The sequence below is a fragment of the Glycine max genome, chromosome 19, assembly GCF_000004515.6.
Source record: "Glycine max cultivar Williams 82 chromosome 19, Glycine_max_v4.0, whole genome shotgun sequence".
Lineage (NCBI taxonomy): Eukaryota > Viridiplantae > Streptophyta > Magnoliopsida > Fabales > Fabaceae > Glycine > Glycine max.
In genome coordinates, this window is record NC_038255.2 from 7,104,693 (window position 1) to 7,125,340 (window position 20,648).

At 30.1% G+C, this 20,648-nt stretch overlaps 1 protein-coding gene across 1 annotated transcript; it reads right to left on the reverse strand.

The window, feature by feature from the left end:
* Positions 1–9,081: 9,081 nt before the first annotated feature.
* LOC100786490 (LOB domain-containing protein 41) lies at positions 9,082–11,065 on the reverse strand. Its single transcript, XM_003555081.5, has 2 exons — positions 10,692–11,065; positions 9,082–10,020 (listed from the first exon to the last, which is right to left on the reverse strand). The coding sequence occupies exons 1-2, from the start codon at positions 10,879–10,881 to the stop codon at positions 9,329–9,331; spliced, it is 882 nt and encodes a 293-aa protein (XP_003555129.1). The 5' UTR covers positions 10,882–11,065; the 3' UTR covers positions 9,082–9,328.
* Positions 11,066–20,648: the final 9,583 nt, after the last annotated feature.

Below are 20,648 nucleotides of genomic sequence, written 5' to 3' on the forward strand. Positions count from 1 at the left end.
CATGTGATTTTGAGCTTTAAGAAAATTGATGCAAATGAGTGTAAACTTTTTCATTGCGAGAGGTAAGGGTTGAATCACAAGCTGCGACAAAGGATGAACCAGCAATGTAGGCAAGAATGGAAGGAGGTGGCTTTCCATATATGACCTGAAAGGGAGAAAAGCCAATAACAAAATGTACATATGTATTGTAATGGTATTCGGCCCATGGCAAAAAATGGAACAACTCTGATGCTAAAATAAGAGCATTGGGCAAGGCAAACTTTAAAGCCTCAAAGGAAGTTTGAGCCTCTAAGGACCAACCAAAATTGTCCTTCTTAAACAAGGTAGTCAGAAGGAGTGCAATTACGGCATAATTGCAAAAAAAATTGCAATAAAAGCCCAACAAACATAAGAGGATGTGCAAGCCTTTAATATTCTTAGGAATTGGCCACTTAAGAATCGCCTGGACCTTGGAAGGAATAAGGGCCACTAAACCCGCAAAAAATGACATGGCCTAAGTAGACAACTAAGGCTGATAGAACACACATTTCTCAAGTTTAATAAAAAAAAACTAATGATGAGCCAAACTTTCAAAAACTTAAGAGAGATGGGATATGTGAAGATCATGGTCAGCACTATAGACCAAAATATCATCAGAAAATGCAATCACCGTTTTGCACAACAGAGGGCAAAAAATGTCATTCATAGTGGCTCGAAATGTTGTCGGAGCATTACAGAGGTCAAACGACATCACATGATACTTGTAATGTCCACCATGAGTGTGAAAAGTTGTTTGGGATTATCTTGAGGTTGAAGGCAAATTTGATGAAAGCCAAAGGTAAGGTCAAGCTTGGCGAAAACACACTTATGACCTAATTCATCCAGCAATTTGTCAACCATTGGAAGGGGGAAACAATCCCACGTAATTAAAGCGTTTAAGGCATGATAGTTTACACACATGCACCATGTATCGTCTTTCTTTTTTAGGAGAAGCACGAAAAGGCTAGTGATGGGCTGAATCCACCCATTGCAGAGGAGCTTGGTGTGAATCATGCAGGTTTTGATGATGCCAAAAAGAATTGACTTGATAATGGTTGTCATCATAAAAAAAGGGAAAGAATGTGAATGTATGAATACAGGGTTTTGATGATGCCAAAGTATAATCAAACAAGATTGCTTCAAGAAACATTCAAGGTTAAGGAAATAGAGATTGCTTCAAGATTAAATCAAGACCAAGAAAACAAAGATCAAGAAGAAAGTTAAGTCTTAGTCTATCTTTGTTAAAAGAGTCTCTTAGGGATTGCAAAGGTTTGGCCTCACAACATAGTTTTTAAATCGATTATAAAAGTTTTTAAAATATTTTTAACATTTTCTGAAAAAGGCATTTTTCCACTAGAAATCGATTACCAGACATTGTAATCGATTACCAGAAGCAAAATTATTTTTAAAAGCTTTTTCAAAAAGTTTGAAATTTTAAATTGAAATTTTAAATTTGAAATTTGGAAATTGAAAATTGAAATTTTAAATTTGAAAATTTCAGAAAAGCTTTTTGAAAAGACATTTCTTCAAACCATTTTGAAAATGCACAATGGGCCTATATATATGTGTGTCTGACTTCAAAAAAGAAGAGAGAGATGTTCTAAGAGAACTTAATTGTCAAATGCTCTCTCAACAACTATAGGGCAAACACTTGCAAATCTATTGAGAATTCATCTAGGAACTTCAATTTGTATTATCATCTCTAAAAGAGAGAAATTCCTCTAGGATCTTCAATTTGTATAATCTACTCTAAAGGAAAGAAGTCTTTCTTTTTAAAAACTCAGTTGTAATCAAGAGATTGATTGTCTCTTGGATTGAGAGAATTGTAATCAAGAGATAATGGTTGTAATCAAGAGACTGGTTGTCTCTTGGAGAATCTTGAACACAAGGGTGAGGGATCCCAAGGTGTGTTGAAAGTCTTTAAAGGATTTAAAGAGATAGTGGAAAATCTCAAGTGGATTTCTTGAGGACTGGACGTAGGCACGGGAAGTGGCCGAATCAGTATAAATCGAGTTTGCAATTCTCTATTCCCTTATCTTATTTATCTTATTGCAGATTATTTTGTCTTGCGCAGTGAAAAGAACATTATTAAATTAATTTATTCTTCTTCTTCTTCTTCTTCTTCTTCTGCATTCTAAGCCTATCATTTAAAAGAGGGTTAAAGTTTGTTAGTGGGAAAATTTTGAAACTTAATCCACCCCTCCTCTTAAGTTATTGAGGTCACTTGTCCAACAAGTGGTATCAGAGAAGGATTCTTGTTTAAAGTTTAAAAACTTCAAGAATAATTATGGCCTCATCTAACTTTCCATTTCCTGAGGGAAATTCTATTAATAGACCTCTTATTTTCAATGGTGAGGGTTATCACTATTGAAAAACCCGTATGCAAATCTTTATAGAAGCCATAGATTTAAACATATGGGAAGCCATTGAAATTGGTCCCTTCATTCCTACAATGATAGTGGGAAATGAAACTATAGAAAAACCTAGAGAACAATGAGATAAAGATAAAAGAAGAAGGGTTCAATATAATTTAAAAGCCAAGAATATAATTACTTCTACATTAGACATGGATGAGTATTTCAGAGTTTCAAATTGTAAAAATGCAATAGAAATGTGGGATACATTACTAGTTACACATGAAGGTACAACTGATGTTAAGAGATCTAGAATAAACACTCTCACACATGAATATGAACTGTTTATAATGAATCAATATGAGACCATACAAGATATACAAAAGAGATTTACACATATAGTTAATCATCTTGCATCATTAGGAAAAATATTTCCTAATGAAGATCTCATTAACAAAGTGTTGAGATGTTTAAGCAAGCAATGACAACCAAAAGTAACTGCAATTACAGAATTAAGAGATCTCACCAACATGTCTCTTGCAACTCTTTTTGGGAAGCTTCAGAAACAAAAAATGGAACTTATGATACTAAACCAACGTGAAGAAAATGACAAGAAAAAGAAATAAATTGCACTTAAAGCTTCATCTTTTATTCAAGAAGAAAGTGACAAAGAGGACTTGAATGAAATAGAAGAAGATGATGATTTTAGGCTCTTTGTAAAAAGATTCAATAATTTTCTAAGGAACAAAGGAAATCAAAGAAGAACAAACTTCAATTCAAAGAAGAAAGGAGAATATTCCTCTTTTGTTCCAAAGTGCTATGAATGTAATCAACCAGGACACTTGAGATCTGATTGTCCTATCTTTAAAAGAAGAATGAAAAATCCGACAAGAGAAATTTCAAAGAAAAGAAAGAAATACATCACTTGGGAAGATAATGACATGGATTCATCAAGTGATTCAGAAAATGAAATCATAAATTTGGGCCTCCAGGCCAAAGACTATGAAAGCGGAGAAGAGGTAATGTCTTCTAGCTATGACTTATCTATTTCTTTTGATGAACTTCAAGATGCATTCAATGACTGGCATAAAGAATCTATCAAACTTGCCAAATTAGTTTCATATTCTAAGAAAACTATTTCAAGTTTAGAAAAGGAAATTTTGAAATTAAATGTAGAGTTAGAAAATCTTAAATATGAAGTTAAAATTTTAAAATTAGTAGATAAAAATCAATCTTCTACAAAATGCTTAATACAAGAAACCAATAAAGCATCTTATTCATGTGAATGTTGTGATAAATTCAAAGAAGAAATTGTAGATTTAAAAATTGATCTTGCCAAATTTACTCTTGGTAAAAATAATTTAGATATTATATTAGGTAAACAAAGATGTGTTTTTGATAAGGCTGGATTAGGATGTAATCTTAAAAATCAACAAAAGATGTATAAAAAAAATTTTGCCTCCACTCAAAAGACTAGTTCTCCCTTCTTGACATGCTTTTACTGTGGTAAGAAAGGTCATAGTGTATCAACATGTTATATTAGAAAGAATGATAGTAGCATAGGAAAAATGGTATGGGTTCCAAAAGGATCTTTAGTCAAAACCAACATTCAAGGACCCAAGAAAAATTGGGTACTGAAATCAAAATATGATTATATGAATTGTGGACTCCTTGAAGCAAAGTTGATACATTGATAATGGTTGCTCCAAACACATGGCGGGAGATGCATCAAAGTTTATTCATATTTCTCCCAAAAATAGTGAACATGTGACCTATGAAGACAACAACAAAGGTAAAATTGTTGGAGTTGAAAAAATAGGTATGAATCCCTCTACCTCCATAAAAAATGTTTTACTTATTGATGGTCTTAAGCATAATTTATTAAGTATTTATCAATTATGTGATAAAGGCCTTTTGGTATCATTTGATTCTCATACTTACTTTTGATGAGACTAAATCTATTAGGCCAAGAAATCATACTTTGAACGGTATGGCATGCTCTACTCTCTTAATTCATTATAACTTCCTAAATGTTTTTCTTCTCTCTGCTCATGATTTGTTTTTTATGTTGACAAAAGGGGAGAGATAGATAAAAGATAAGATAGTAAGGAGAATTGTCTATTTTTATCGAGACAGTTGTCTTTTATATATGAAATCTATGCAATCTTCAACTGTTTCATATAAGCAATCATTGCAAAATCAAGGGGGAGTGAACTACACAAATAGATATTCTTTTTACTCCTAACCTACAGATAGTTGTCATCATCAAAAAGGGGGAGAATGTGAATCATGCAGGTTTTGATGATGCCAAAAGAATTTACTTGATAATGGTTGTCATCATCAAAAAAGGGGAAAGTGTGAATCATGCAGGTTTTGATGATGCCAAAAAGAATTTACCAGATAATGGTTGTCATCATCAAAAAAAGGGGAAGAATGTGAATGTATGAATACAGGTTTTTGATGATGCCAAAGTATAATCAAACAAGATTGCTTCAAGAAACATTCAAAGTTAAGGAAACAGAGATTGCTTCAAGATTAAATCAAGACCAAGAAAACAAAGATCAAGAAGAAAGCTAAGTCTTAGTCTATTTTTGTTAAAAGAGTCTCTTAGTGATTGCAAAGGTTTTGCCTCACAACATAATTTTTAAATTGATTATAAAAAATTTTTAAAATATTTTTAACATTTTATGAAAAAGACATTTTTCCACTAGCAATCGATTACCAGACATTGTAATCGATTATCAGAAGTAAAATTATTTTTAAAAAAAAATTCAGAAAATTTGAAATTTGAAATTTGAAATTTGAAAATTTGAAATCTGAAATTTGAAAATTTCATAAAAGCCTTTTGAAAAGACACATCTCTTCAAACCATTTTGAAAAGGCACGATGGGCCTATATATATGTGTGTGTGTCTGACTTCAAAGAGAAAGAGAGAGATGTTCTAAGAGAACTTAATTGTCAAATGCTCTCTCAATAACTATTGGGCAAACACTTGCAAATCTATTGTGAATTCATTTAGGAACTTGAATTTGTATTATCATCTCTAAAAGAGAGAAATTCCTTTAGGATCTTCAATTCGTATCTTCTACTCTAAAGGAGATAAGTCTTTCTTTTCATCTCAGAAACTTAGTTGTCATCAAGAGATTGGTTGTCTCTTGGATTGAGAGAATTGTAATAAAGAGATAATGGTTGTAATCAAGAGATTGGTTCTCTCTTGGAGAATCTTGAACACAAGGGTGAGGGATCCCAAGGTGTGTTCAAAGTCTGTAAAGGATTTACAGATATAGTGGAAAATCTCAAGTGGGTTGCTTAAAGACTGGACGTAGGCACAAGAAGTGGCCGAACCAGTATAAATCAAGTTTGTAATTCTCTCTTCCCTTATCTTATTTATTTTATTGCAGATTATTTTATCTTGCACAGTTAAAAGAACATTAGTAAATTAATTGCTTCTTCTTCTTTTTCTTTTTCTTCTTCTTCTTCTTCTTCTTCTTCTTCTTCTTCTTCTTCTTCTTCTTCTTTTGCATTCTGAGCCTATCTTTTAAAATGGGGTTAAAGTTTGTTAGTGGGAAAATTTTGAAACTTAATTCACCCCCCTCTTAAGTTATTGAGGCCACTTGTCCAACACTTGGCAACTTGATGTTCAATCTCCAACTTTTGAGCATGCAGGTACCAATAGGGTTGTATATTTATCGGAGCTAAGCCAGGAAAAAAGGGAATGGCATGGTCGAAAGTACGGGGCAGTGGTGATTGTGTGGGTTCCTCGAATAGGGAGGAGTATAGAGAAAGGAGTTGCTACATCTCTAGGTGAAGAGGAGGCAATGCAGGAGAAGAAGGTTGGGCGAATTCAGGATAAAGAACACAAAGGAAAAAAAATTGGGTTGCATGGTCGCCTTAACAATTTTGCACAGTTGATGGAAGCTAATAGGAGCAAGGTTGATAGTGGTTTCTCCTTTCAATTCCATAAAATTGGGCCCATGTAATAATTTCATTCTGAGAGTTAATAGTCCATCAAAATTGTCCTAAGTTGTTTTAACTATTGGGCTTCTTAGACTACATCAAACCCACTCATCTCAAGGACAAAAGGTTCATAGAAAAGAAGTGACCCTATAGAGAAAGAGAAACATTCTTACACACCTTACATTGGGGTTCTTCCTCGTAAGAGATCAATATGTCATACGGACTTACAATAGAAAAGGGTGGATCATCATCTTCCTCAACAACCAGAACAAGAAAGTTGCCCCGACAATGATGACTATGAGAGAACTTCTAGTCGCAGTAAAAACATTGTCACATCTCATGACGTTCATGATTTCAACATCAGAGAGATTCCAGTAACGCAAGGTTGGTTCTAGTGTCGACAACAAAGGTGGCAAGGACTTCAGAAGTGATGAGTCCAACTGAGGTCGAGGAGGAACAATGAAAATTTGTGTCACTATGTAGAAGTCCACAATGGCAGTCAAGACCAAAAGGACCAAGATTAGTCCAGTAATTTGTCCTCATGTAGACGAGCAAGTCCCAATGCATGGGAGAGAGAAGTGGATTGATGTGCCAGAACCTCTCATTTGATATCAGTTTTAAGATCGAAAACAAAACAGCTCAACAAAACTAGTGAGGGTAACCCAATAATGTGATTAGCAAGTGCCTCGAACTCACTAAGGTAATCAGAAACAGAGGAGGTCTGGGTTAGCTTGAAGAGCTTACCATGGGGGTCGTTGTAAGTAGTTGGGGTGAAATGCGTCTCAAGTGCCTGAAGGAATTGGAACCAGGTCTAAATATGAGTGTTTTTGTACATCCATTGATACCGAGACAATGCAGGTTCATCGAGGTAGAATGACACCGTGGTAATTCGTTCTTCATCAGGTGTAGTGTGATACTCAAAGAACTGAGAAATCTTGAAAACCCATCCCTGAAGGTCATCACCAGAAAAATGTGGGACATCCAATTTCAAGAAGTGTTTTGGGTTGTTGTAATGTGGTGGATGGTAGGAGTTTACTGGCGTCGTAGAATTGGTGGGGGAGAGACTTTCGAGGGTAAAGGTCGTTTGGATGCTTGACAAACGTTGCATAACATCATGAAGCTTGTTGGAATTGGAAGTGGAGTGTTTAGAACGAGTAGTGTCAACCATTGGAAAGGAGAGAAACTCTCAACGAAAGCACCGATGATGTAGAAGGGATTCTCTGAGTTAGAGGACAAAGGAACCTCCAAGAAGATATTAGAGAGAAGAAATAGACAATATTCTCATTGACAACTTTTCACCAATACAGTAAAGATTATATAATGGACAACAATCCTAACAAACTCATATTTTCTCCAATTCCCCTTAACAGAATTCTACTACTATCTTCTAGAATGATCCACTAATAAACTTCACTATAATAATCATTTGTAATGAATATAATTAGTCCAATTCTTTGGCTTCATGCTGACTCGCTTGGGCCTCTCCTTAATAGCTTAATGGACTTACTCAGTCTGTTTACTACTAGTCTGATCCATATAAAAGGATCTAGAAAAGCAATGCACTAGTTTGATTGTTTTTTGGTTGTAGGTTTCAAATGAATATAGGAGAAGGATCTAAAAACATTGCAGGGCGATTTTGTTGTTGGGTATAGTAGAGGTAGTGAAGGTTGGTGGTGCCAATGTGATGACATTGGGGTTAGTCTTTGTGGTCGTCATAACAAATATGTCCACGAAACGATTGGCTTTGACAAAAAACTCTTGATGCTTCAATGAAAAAAATAAGGACCAATCAAGAAAAAAATAAACAATTAACTTAAAGGGGCAAAATTAGATTTTCAAATTCATTTCTTTGTTGATTTATCAAATTAAATAAAGGTAGATTGACAACGTTAAAATAAGTCTTTATAATTTACTTTTCTTCTTAAATATTATATCAAAATAAAATAAAAATAAAGAGATCAAATTTTGTTGGATAATCAACGCTCCTACAAATAAAATTATCCACACCCATAAATGATCGTGAGAACACAACAAAGATTGTACCGTAGAGAAAATAATAACAAACACAAGAATTTAACGTGATTTGACACCTCTTGACTACATCCACAGAACCGACTCAAAAAGTATTTCATTATCACAAAAATGATTACAAGATTGTAACTTATTCCAAATAGTGTATCACTTTACTAACCTAAGTACCATACTCAATGATTACAAGAAATGATAACACTCACATAAAGACATTTTTCCCTCAACAAAGTGATTTTGTTTCACAATTTCTCTTCTCACATACTCTCTCTTCATGTGTTGTGTTTCTCCACTAATTATATTCTCTATTTATAGTGAAGATTGTCACCAACTATAATAAATAAACTCTCTTAGAAGTTCATCTACTAAAATATAATCTTCCACTATGCATTTAAGTCACATAAATCTTAGTGATAAAAATTCAATTCCCTATATATATGCACCATATCTTTTAACTTGAAACTCTACAAATTCACATATCCAAAATTAAAATTATGCAAAATCTTGTCAATTTTTTTCCTTTCATTTTTTCCTACTATACTTAAAATTCATCTCACTTTCTAACTATTTTTCCTTCATTTCATTCGTTTTACTAACCAAATAAAGAACTAATATCACAAGCTAAGACACAAGAAAATTAATAGTTTCTTTATTTATTTGAAAAAAGAAAATAATTATATCATTTTTTTCTATTGAAATATTGAATAGTAAAACTTCATGCACATTCAGCCAGAATCATTTCATTTGCAATAAATACTTGTAATTCTCTAATTTCTTTTTATCTCTACATATTTTGATATCAACCATGTTTGTACAACACCGCATTCACAAAGATTAACCCAAGTTGTAAAAAAAAATTTAAAAAAAAAAAAAAAGAAGCATAATAACAACAACTGCTTCTAAATTTCTCATCTCACCTACAAGTTTCTAGAGAATAAAGCCGGTTAAGCCAAATCCAAGCGAGCCATTATTCAAGCCGGGTACTCAAGCCCCAGCTCCATCTTACACGAGTCTTTCTCAGCCGAGTCACCATAACTCTTCGACGCAATTATCTTTCTCTTCTTCATTGGAACCACGTGATGCACACGTGAGACCGGTTCAAACCCGAGCGTCAATTCCAAGCCGATTTCATTACCACTTTCACCGGTTCGATCACTCGTCTTCGCAACCGACTCCGGTTCTTCGTGAAATAGATTCGAAGTTTCCACTGACACATCGCTTTCGCTTTCTTTGCTTTCTCCCTCCACCATCACGGCGGCTTCCGACAAGTGGCTCAGCCCCGACTCGTGGCTTGTGGTCCGGTTTGCTGTCTCCGGTTCAACCGGTTCAATCGGAACGAACCCAGTTGGGGTTCCCTTGCTAGCCTTTGGTTTAATGAGTGTGCTACCGGTTCGGTTGAACCGGGACCGGGTCTTGGCCTTTGGAGTTTCGTTTGCCGAGTTCTCGTCTTTTGACACATGGCGTATGTCGTAGGCCTTGAGTGGTGGGGCCCGCCCATTAGCCGCGGCTTCGGATGTTATCGGCGTGATCGGCTCGCCTTTCAAAATGGCTTCCACGGCGGCTTGACATAGCTGCCAGCTCCCGGACCATAGCAAACCCACCGAACCATAAATTGGGTTCACAATTCGACCACATGCTTCGTATAACAAGGATCGAAAAATGGCTGCAAAATAAAATGTCCAAAGCATAATCAATTAAACGTTTCTTTAGTGAAAATTTGCTAATTTTCTAAAAGATCATGCTATATATAGTCCAAGAACTGCATGTAAGTTAATTTTGAGTCAAGATATTGTTTATTTAGCACTTTTTTTAAAAATTAGAAAAATTATCTTCCTTTTTTTGTTAATTTCAGCTTTTTTCTTAATTATTTTAAAGCTTAATCTCTTAAATTATTTTTGTTAAAATAAATGGTCTTTATCAGTTTATTACTGTATATCAAAACACGACAATATTAATGAGAGATATTACATTGTATTAGTAACACTTTAAAAGATCATTTTTTTAATTATAAAACCAAATTAAAATATAAAAAAAAACAAGTGAATTTTAGCTTGATAAAAAAATTCTTTTACTCTTTTATTCTAAGAGATAGTGCTATAGTCCAAGACAAATTGCATGCTCGTTTTTCAATTAAAATCGAATTTTAATTCACTTCAACAAATTAAATTTAAAAAATTGTCATGCAAATCAGAAAAGTAAAACTCGAATTCTCAGAAGAAGAAAAAAAAAACCAAAAATTCCTAAAGAATTAGACTCAAGTTTTGTTCGCAAAAACTTAAACATGCAACCGAGAAAATAAAATAAAAAAAATTGAAGGAAAAAAAAAACACGAACCAGGACGAAGGCTTTCAGGACCAGCGTTGATGAGGTTCATGAGGCCAGCACGACCATAGAACTTGGCAAGAAAAACAGTTGCATTAGCTTGTGACTCCGGGTTCTTGATCCATTGCAAACACGGTCTTATACTACAATCTTCGCTACACCCTTTGCGCAGAACACGACATCCGTTACAACTCATTCGCATTTTCACACAACCTTAATTAACTATATAGTATTTTTGAGCACAATTTAAGGTTTCAAAGAAGAAGATGGTTATATGTGATGTGACGTGATGTGAGAGAGGAAATTGGAGAAAGAAGATTGTGATTAGAATTGTGGAAGTGTGAGAAAGAGGGAGAGCTATATAGTTGTTGGGGGTTCCGGCGCTGCTGGGTTTTTCACATGTTGTGGGTTTCTTAAGAATAATTGTTTTTATTTATTTTTTAGTATTATTATTATTATAACATGAAACAATGGTTTTGAGGTTTTTCCACGTTCAAGGGGGTTGGAACTTCGAACCACTTTCTAGTTTGAAGCGAAATATAATGATTCCATTTGTGTTGGGATGACGACGCCCACTCTCGGCTCACGCGCGTGTGTTCCACTCCCTATCGGTGCAGCTCACGTCACCGGCGTCGAACAACCCGCACATGCCACACTCCAACTATGACGATCGACGGCACACATGTAAAATTCATGTACATATTCGTGTTTTTTTAAAATAAATAAATAAATATATATTTAAATACAAATTTTTTAGTATTAATTTAAATATATTGAAATTTATAATTTTTTATGATTGTTGTAAAATGACCATTTTAATTGTTAAATATATATGCATACGATAATTTAGTTATAAAAGAACAAAAATATTTTCGGATTTAGATACATGTAAAAAGTATAATAATTATCTTATAATTATATTATGTGATTAAGTTTTGTGAAATTATTTTATTTATTAAATTGTGGTATTTAAAATCTAATTTATTATACAATTTAAAGATTAATTTTTTAATATCTTTATTATTTTATTTATCGTTTAAAGTTATTTTGCAAGAATCAAGAAATAAAATATTTTTTATTTAATAAAATAATTATGAATTTTTCTATTTCACTCTTTCCTTTTTCTATTTCATGATAAATACATATTTAAATTAATTAAAAATAATAAAATATATAAAAATATAATTGATAAAAGTGTAGTTAATATGATGTTAAAATTTACAAACAATAAATAAATAAGAATAAAAATTCTATAAAATTCAACAACTTATATAAGGATGTAATTGTGTAAATAAATTAAAATTTTTATTTTAACAAAAAATAAATTATCATTAAATTACTATTCATATTTAGGTACTAAAATAATTATTTATTTATTTTTTAAAGCAGTCATTTATCTTTCTTATATTCACACTTTTATAAATTCTAATTATTAATAAAAATCTATTAAAAAATAAAAAATATTGAAGGGTGTGTGTTACTTAAATGTAGTTTAGCAGTACTAAAAATTGACTAGTACTGGAAGACATACGGAACTCTCGGGCCAAAGTGACTGTTTTCTGTTTTCTGTGTGCGAAACGCGCAGTGACAGACACATAAATGCCGCAGAAAAAGAAAACACGGAAGGGTAAAAGTGGAAAAAAAATGGTGTCAGATGCATGCAAAAGGGCACAAATTTTGAGGAGCGAAGAACATGGCGCGTGGCACGCACGCTCAGGTGTCACAGTGCGGTCGAATCGCCACATATTGGGGAGTAATAAGGGTGGTTTTTGAACGTTAAAAAAAAAAAAGCTCCTGGTTTTCTGGAATGAAAAGCGGTTTGGAGAAAAACCGAAGACCGGTTTCCGGGTTTGGGGTTGGGACTGTGGGCGCAGCTGAAGAAACTAGAAGAACCGAAGAAGAGTGACCAATGCGATAAAGCCAATGGTTTTTCACTTTTTTGGGTTTAAAACTTGATCTAATCAAGTAGTAGGAGTAATAGTTACAACAATGATTAAAAAAATAAGTATGATAACTTTAAATTAATTACTCTTATTTTATTGTTTTCAAATTTATTATTCCCTCTCTTTTTATTATATATAAGACTCAATTCTTTCATTCTTTAACAATAAAAAAAATATCAATTTAGTTGATAATAATAAATTTATCTTAAATTTATTATTATTTTTTAAAATTATTCTTATTATTAATATCTTTTAATGATTTTTTAATATATTTTATTTTCTTTTAATAAAGAGTATTTATAAAATGTTTTATTATAAATTTTATTACTTAATTTTTATTTTCTGTAAATTTTATCATTTAATTTTTATTTTCACAAATTTTTACCTCCTAAGTCTTCATTTTTGTGCATTTCACCATCATGTAAAAAAATATAAATAATTTTGAATTTTGACATGGTGTAATTATAACAAATATATAAAAGTAATTTTTTACATTAGTTATAATCACAATTGATGTAAAAAGCTATTTTTCTACATCAATTATATTTACAACTAATGTAAAGAAATATGAAAAATGGTTTTTCACTTTATTTTGTTACCAACGAATAATAAAATGAAAAAAAATCAAAATTTTGGATGATAAAATTTGCAAAATGATGAAAGTTAGATGATAAAAATTGTAAAAAAGAAAAACTTAAGTGATAAATTCTATAAAATTATGAAAAATGGGTGGTAAGATTTAAGAAAATAAAACTTGAGTGATAAAATTTACAAAATAATAAAAAATTAATGATAAAATTTGCAATTAAACTTTAACACAGACAACATTATAGATTGAGTCTTATAAAAAAATAAATATTATCACAAACTTGTATCTTATAAATAGGAAAAAGATAAAATGATATTATTTCATCCCATAACTAAAGTAGTAACATTTAAATGTTTATGAAAGTAAAAATAAAGTTACTAATCTAATCTATGTTCAAACTTATAATCTTAAAAGTATTAAAATCATTTTAAATAATATTTTAAATATTAAATTAATTCTTTATGTTAATTCTTAAATTTTATTGAAATACATTAACATAACAACTATATCAAAAAAGTTAAAGGAACGTTCATCATTTCATATCAATTCAATGAACATGATAATTTAAATTGAACTAATCTAATTGGTTTGGATTTTTTTTTTATTTGAGTTGATCCTAACCAAACAGTTAAAAGTTAAAAACTGATGTTGATTAATTTGGGTATCAAATTCACATTTTTTCAAACTTAAATCAGCTCGGACCAAATCAATTAAATATTTATTATTTTTCTAATGTTTAACTTACATATTGTGTGTCTTTTGAATCTTTTTATTATGTTTTGGTTTTCACTTTAGTTTGTATTTAAAATCCAGGTTTGTGTTGGATATTTTGATTCATTTTGTTTATATTATTATACACAGATGAAGTTTTATGATTAATCAATTAATTATGTGTTATTTTTTTTAATTTATGTTATTATTTAATTGGTATAAGTTAATTACGTGTTGCTTAATTATTTTATGAAAACATTATTTGTCAAATTTAGAATAAAATTGTTATTTTTTAAAACTTTAAAAATTGATTTTTTATTTTATTTTTTGGCTGGGTATCCAATGACCTGAACCGAAGCACTCCTTTAACACGTTTTTCTTACTATTTTTATTCATTCGAATAACACATGTTTTTCACTTTCTTTTGCTATTTTTATTCTTCCTATTTTTTTTCTATATTTCACTCAATCCATAACAATTTAAATTCACAGATAAATGTATAAAAAATTAAATAAGGGATAAAATAAAAAAACTACATTTTAAATAAAAAAAAATATTTAAACTATGATTGAATAAATAAAATATTAAATATATAAGGAAAATGTGTTTTTATCCTAAACTTTCAATCAAACTTAGATTTTAGTTTCTATATTTTTGGATTAATAAATTTAGTACTCAAACTTTTTAAAATATGCAAATTTAATCTCATCCAAATGTGGGATGATAAAAAATTGGCACCCGTTAATATTAAGTTTAAATGTAATAAGACTAAATTTATATATTTTTAAAAGTTAGAGGACTAAATTTATCAATTTAAAAAATGAGATCAAAATCAAGTTTGACTGAATTAAAAGTTTAGATATCGAAATCACATTTTTCCCAAATATTTATATTGTGAAAAATTGAGTAAAAGTTATTTAATAATTTGAAAATATATGGTGAAAACAAAAGATTTTGCATACATAGCAAAATTCGTAACTAAGCACCTATATATGTTGGAGTAAAATGGAAGAGACTTAATTTTTAACTACACTAGCGAGAAGTCCGTGCCGATGCACGAGTTCATACTCTAATTTTGGCGATCATTACTAAATTTTTGATTCAGAAAACTAAATTTTTTATTCAAACTGGAAAATGGAATTTATAAAGGATGCACATACAACGGCAAAAATGGGTAACAGACAAAATGAATCCACCAACCATCGAAAAGTAAGGTATAGAAAAAGATAAACTAATGATAAAATGAAGAAAGGTCCAACCTTTTGTCTTGTTGGACTGCGAAAACATAGATATCATAACAAAAACACATACACCAATATTGAAACCTCATGATACAACTGACATGATTAAGCTGCATTGGTCCATGATAAAAATAAAAATAAAAAAACGTGGCAGTTGCAGTCAGAATGAGCAACAAACATAATGATAATTCTATTCACAACGTAAATGAAAAAACAAAGATAATTGCTGAAGAAAAAACAAAGATAATTAATGAAGAAAAAACAAAGATAATGATATATACATTCAACATAATAAATTGATAGAAATTAATTGTGCCGCAGAAAATTAAAGAAATTGTTTAATACCCTAAGGTATTGGATTAACAACATTAATGAAAATATAATAAAATAATATTAAAACAAAAAAAGTCATGAACTTTAGGCATGGTGATTCAAACCGGGAGGTCTTCATCCCACATAACTTGTTTCCTAAATATGACCTCCCATACATGTTTGTCAAACCTAAAGAAGAACATGACTTCATCTCCTGCAATTAAATTAGGAAGAAAGACAATGAAAAATGGAAACCATGGAGAGGAAATCCAAACGGGAGAGAATTCAGAGGTCACAATGAAAATGAAAATCAGAAAAATGCAAAGGCATCAACACTGCAGAGCCAAGCCCAACTCGAAAAGACAAAACAATAAGTGTAGCGTTGGTGGAAACGAAAAAATGAGGGAGGTAAGTGAAGGGGTACACACAAAGGTAGTAAATAATGCACATGCAACATCAAAACCCAACAAAGCCCGAGCAAAATGGTACATAACAACAAACCACCCAAGAAAATCGAAAAGCTTCGCACCCAAGAAAATCAAAAAGCTTCGTATACAACAGAACAAACTCATGATAAAATTAAAAAAAATCGAACCTTTTGGCTTGAAATACCATCATACATGCCGAGCCAAGCCGAAAACGAAAGACAAAAATGAGGAAGAAAGACAATGAAAAATGAAAACCATGGAGAGGAAATCCAAACGGGAGAGAATTCAGAGGTCACAATGGAAATGAAAATCAGAAAAATGCAAAGGCATCAACACTGCAGAGCCAAGCCCAACTTGAAAAGACAAAACAATAAGTGTAGCGTTGGTGGAAACGAAAGGCGCATCGGTAACTGAAGGGTTACCTAGAAAACGACAAAAGCATTAATGGCAACGGTGGGCGGGAATGAGAAGCACTGGTATCGCGACACGTAAGCCCTGGCAATGCCACGTAGGCATTGTCAGGGCCTTGTTTGTATCATAGTAGATGATAATCTCATATTTAACGTTCTTTTTAGACAAACACTCATAAAAAATTATATGAAGGAAGAAGAAATAAATAAAAAAATGAAAATAGAATCAAATGCATTACAAAAAAACAAACTCGTACACTAATAATTTATGTTTTACATTTAAGAAACTAACTGCAACATAGGTTTTGTAATTAAAAAACTACAATTTGTGTGTATTAAAAGATATCAATATCAATATCTCCTTCAAAAAAAATATATCAGTATCAATATCAAAGTAAACTCTTAAAAATAGCTCTTATTCAAGTGCTTATCTTATTACTAATTTACACTAAGACCAACCTGCCCAACTTGGAAGTTTTCAGTGGCTGAGTTTTATTGAATCCATTAAAATAGCAGCTAATGTTTTAATACACGTCTTTTCCAATTCATTGCTATTTTGTCTGCTTCCTATTCTTAGGATAGGACGATACTAATAATTGTTAAATTAATTCTACACTCATCACATTGATAAAATAATTACTTCTTTTAGTCTTAGGATTGTGTAGTTTGGTTGTCCCCGATTTTAATCATTTAATTACCTGGATTTGATACTTTATTCTTCATCGTCACAATTTTGAATTGAAAAATATGTGACCGTGTGCTAGTTTGTCTGTTTACGAAGTGTAGCCATATACATTCTGACAAAGTATGTATATTTAAATAAAAGCACTCTACTTATAAAAATATAAATTTAATTTTGATCCATTCTTTATATAAAAATATAATTTAATTATATTAATTTTAAATTTTTATTCTAATAAACACATGTAAACCAAATTTATTTTATAATTTACTTATGCAAGATATATTTGCAAAATTTGTTAAATATATGTAAGTTTAGTGACTTACATAAAAGAAAAATTGAAGTTGTAGCTTTCACATGCAAAAGTTGTAAATTTGTTGAACTTTTTCGGCTGTTATTTTTAACTTTATTCGCAAATAATAGAACTTATTATTATTATTATTATTATTATTATTATTATTATTATTATTAAATTTCTTTAAAAAAGTCTTTCTATTATTTTATCAATTAAATTTACAGCAGAAAATTCTTCAAGGAAGAAATTAGCTATATCAAAACGTGTCACTATATAATATAACATAAAAAAATTTACAATAAAAATGTACAGTACATTGAGATAATCATGTAATTTTTTCAATAAGCATGATAAGCAATAATTTTACAATTTATAGGATAAACACAAGTTTAACTGGAGTTGATTAATTTCTTGGCCGAAATGAGCTCCACAATCTCATGATCAACTTTTGTTGACCACGATGATATAGGCTCAGGTGAAACACACTTCTGCTATATATATTTTGTTATTATTAAATTATTATTACAAACCTGCCGTGAATTAATTTGTGGTCATAATTGTATGTTTGCCGTGATTTAATTTAAAATTCACAAATAGTATTAGTACGTAATAAAAAAAGCATCTTCCATTAAAAAAAGTATCTTATATTCTTAATTTAAAATTTAATTTATATATATATATATATATATATATATATATATATATATATATATATATATGATGCAAATTTATAGTGCGTTTGATCACGCTTCATAAACATGATTTTTAATATCAAAGTAAAAGCTTTTAATTCTAACTTTTTACATCATTCAAAAAAAGTCAAACTTTTACATAAAAAATCTAAGGTGATTTGTTGAGGGGAAAATATGCTTCCAAACTTGCACTAAATAAGTGGCTAGAACTTTGTTGTTAAATTAACGTCAATTAATCATAGGTTTTATTATTAATAATCATTGAATCTTATGGTGATTGTTTCAAAATTCATATACTTATTAAGATATTTTTTTTTTTTTATAAATTTTTACATTTTTTTCTTAATAAGAGAGCATAGATATCCTCCAACCTATTAAGTTAGATATTATTTTTGTTTGTGATATATGATTATTGTTTGTCCAACAAAATTTTACATATTATGAAAATTAAATATAATTTTTTTGTTAATAGATCCTGCTTAATATAATAAAAATTTTCATCGCATATAAAAATTATACATTAACAATATATAAAAATTATATAAAATGTATTTATATTTTAAAGTAATTTAATTTATCATTTCAACAAATTAATTATTCCAAACTTCTTTTTAAAATATTTATTTTTCTAAACACAAACTATTTTTAACATAAATTATTTCAAAATCACTTTAATCATTTTTTTTTATTTTAGAAAATCATTTCCCTTAGATGAGAAGTTCAGTTCTTATTTGTTATTCCTTCCTTCCTTGCTGTCGCCGAAAAGTTTTCAAGCATCGTTAGTAACATTGAACATGTCCATTATTCTGCCATGAGAATGCTCTTGTGCCTCGTCTTCAGTAGAATATATCCTAGGTTTATTCAACATGATGGGGTCCCACATATGAAGTATATATAGAATATTAAGATACAGGATACAGTTAAGAGTAGTTGGACATATATAATAATCAATTAAATTAAATACACAAGTTATATATTGACGAGCTAGCTAGAGACAACTACAAAATATGCATTATTTGTTGGTTTCAAACTTCTCAAAATATGAAAGATACATGGTAATCAAATGTTGGCGTAATGATGTAAGACTCTACAATGTTTATATGAGTGAAAATGATCTATTTATTGAGTAAATTTACGTTCAACTCATCCTGTATAAAATTTTTTTGGACCAACAACCGTCATACATCGTGAGTGAAATTAATCTCTAATCCAACGAGTTAAGAGATATCTGTAATATCTGATTAAGACAAAAAAATTCATATACAATAGTCATTCACGTTACATTGATTACATGCATATAATTACTTATTAAAATCATATGATATCGTTAAAAAAATATAAGCAGAATTATTCCAATTTAATCAATATATTGGTTTCGAATTCAAAATATGATATTGCTATAAACATACAAAAGAAGAACTTTATCTTTCATATATAACAATCTTGTGTGACTCGACTAAGAATATCTTTTGTATAAGATTTATGTGGTTTGGAAAAAGGTTATACCAAAAAATATATTTATTAATTATTGATGACTTCATAACTTGATTAAGATACCATACATGACAAAATAAATCAAATACTTTAAATATTTAAATAAAGTTATCAATTTATTTGAGTATTTTTTTCATTTTTTATAAGACTTTTACAACTAATTCATACACTTAAAAAATAATTAATCATATTAAATTTATTAATTATTTGTACTATTCTTTGTAAATTATCCTTCATTTCTCTTTTCACTTAATTACTTGTCATCTTGGAGTAATTAATGTTTGGAGAGAAAATACTATAATTAATTAAGAATATTATAGAAAAAAATAATTAATGCACCAAACAATTATAAAAAAAAAGTCTTATAAAAAGAGATAAGTAATAGAGTGAGGATCTTATATACAAAGACAAGGAGAGTGATAGGTAAGTTTTTTTCTACCAAAATACGTTAAAAATGAAAATTAATTATCATAATGAGATTATTAAAGAAAATATTTATTAAAATGAGTTATTTTTGTAACTTAGAAAGTAACCGTCGTTACTTTGGTTGACAACTAAATGTTTATGTTAAATGACTAAATTGATGTGACATGTGACAATTTTTACTCAATAGTGTCAATTTAACCGACACAAAATACCTATAAAGAGTGCTTCTAGTTATTATGCCACATTTGACATGTATTTTTTTTGGAAGTTATTACGAGTTATAACAAAAATCGGCATGCATGTGTTGAGCCGAATAGGTGATAAGTTCATTTCCCTAAATGACATGATGTGACTATTTGATTCTAACTCTAACATAGGTTATTAGTGGATAATCTCAAATCTCAACATAGAGAATTCACAACAAAGGACAAGAAGAATTTAAGCATGAAACCTAAGTTACAAAAGACCAATGCATGAGTGTCTAGGCTTTTCCAAAACTAATTTCACTTAATAATGATGATCTGTTAATGACATCGTCCATCTTATTGAAAATGGTGATTAAGATGTTATTCCCTACCTTCCAGGGCAATGATGACAATGTCCTAGATTTAAGACTTATTTTACTTAAATATTTTTTTATACTTTGATTTACTATTGTTTATGTATTTTATACTTTGGTTAATAGAATAATACATCAAATTAGTCATTAAAATTATGAAATAATAATTATTTTAGTTCTTATCGTT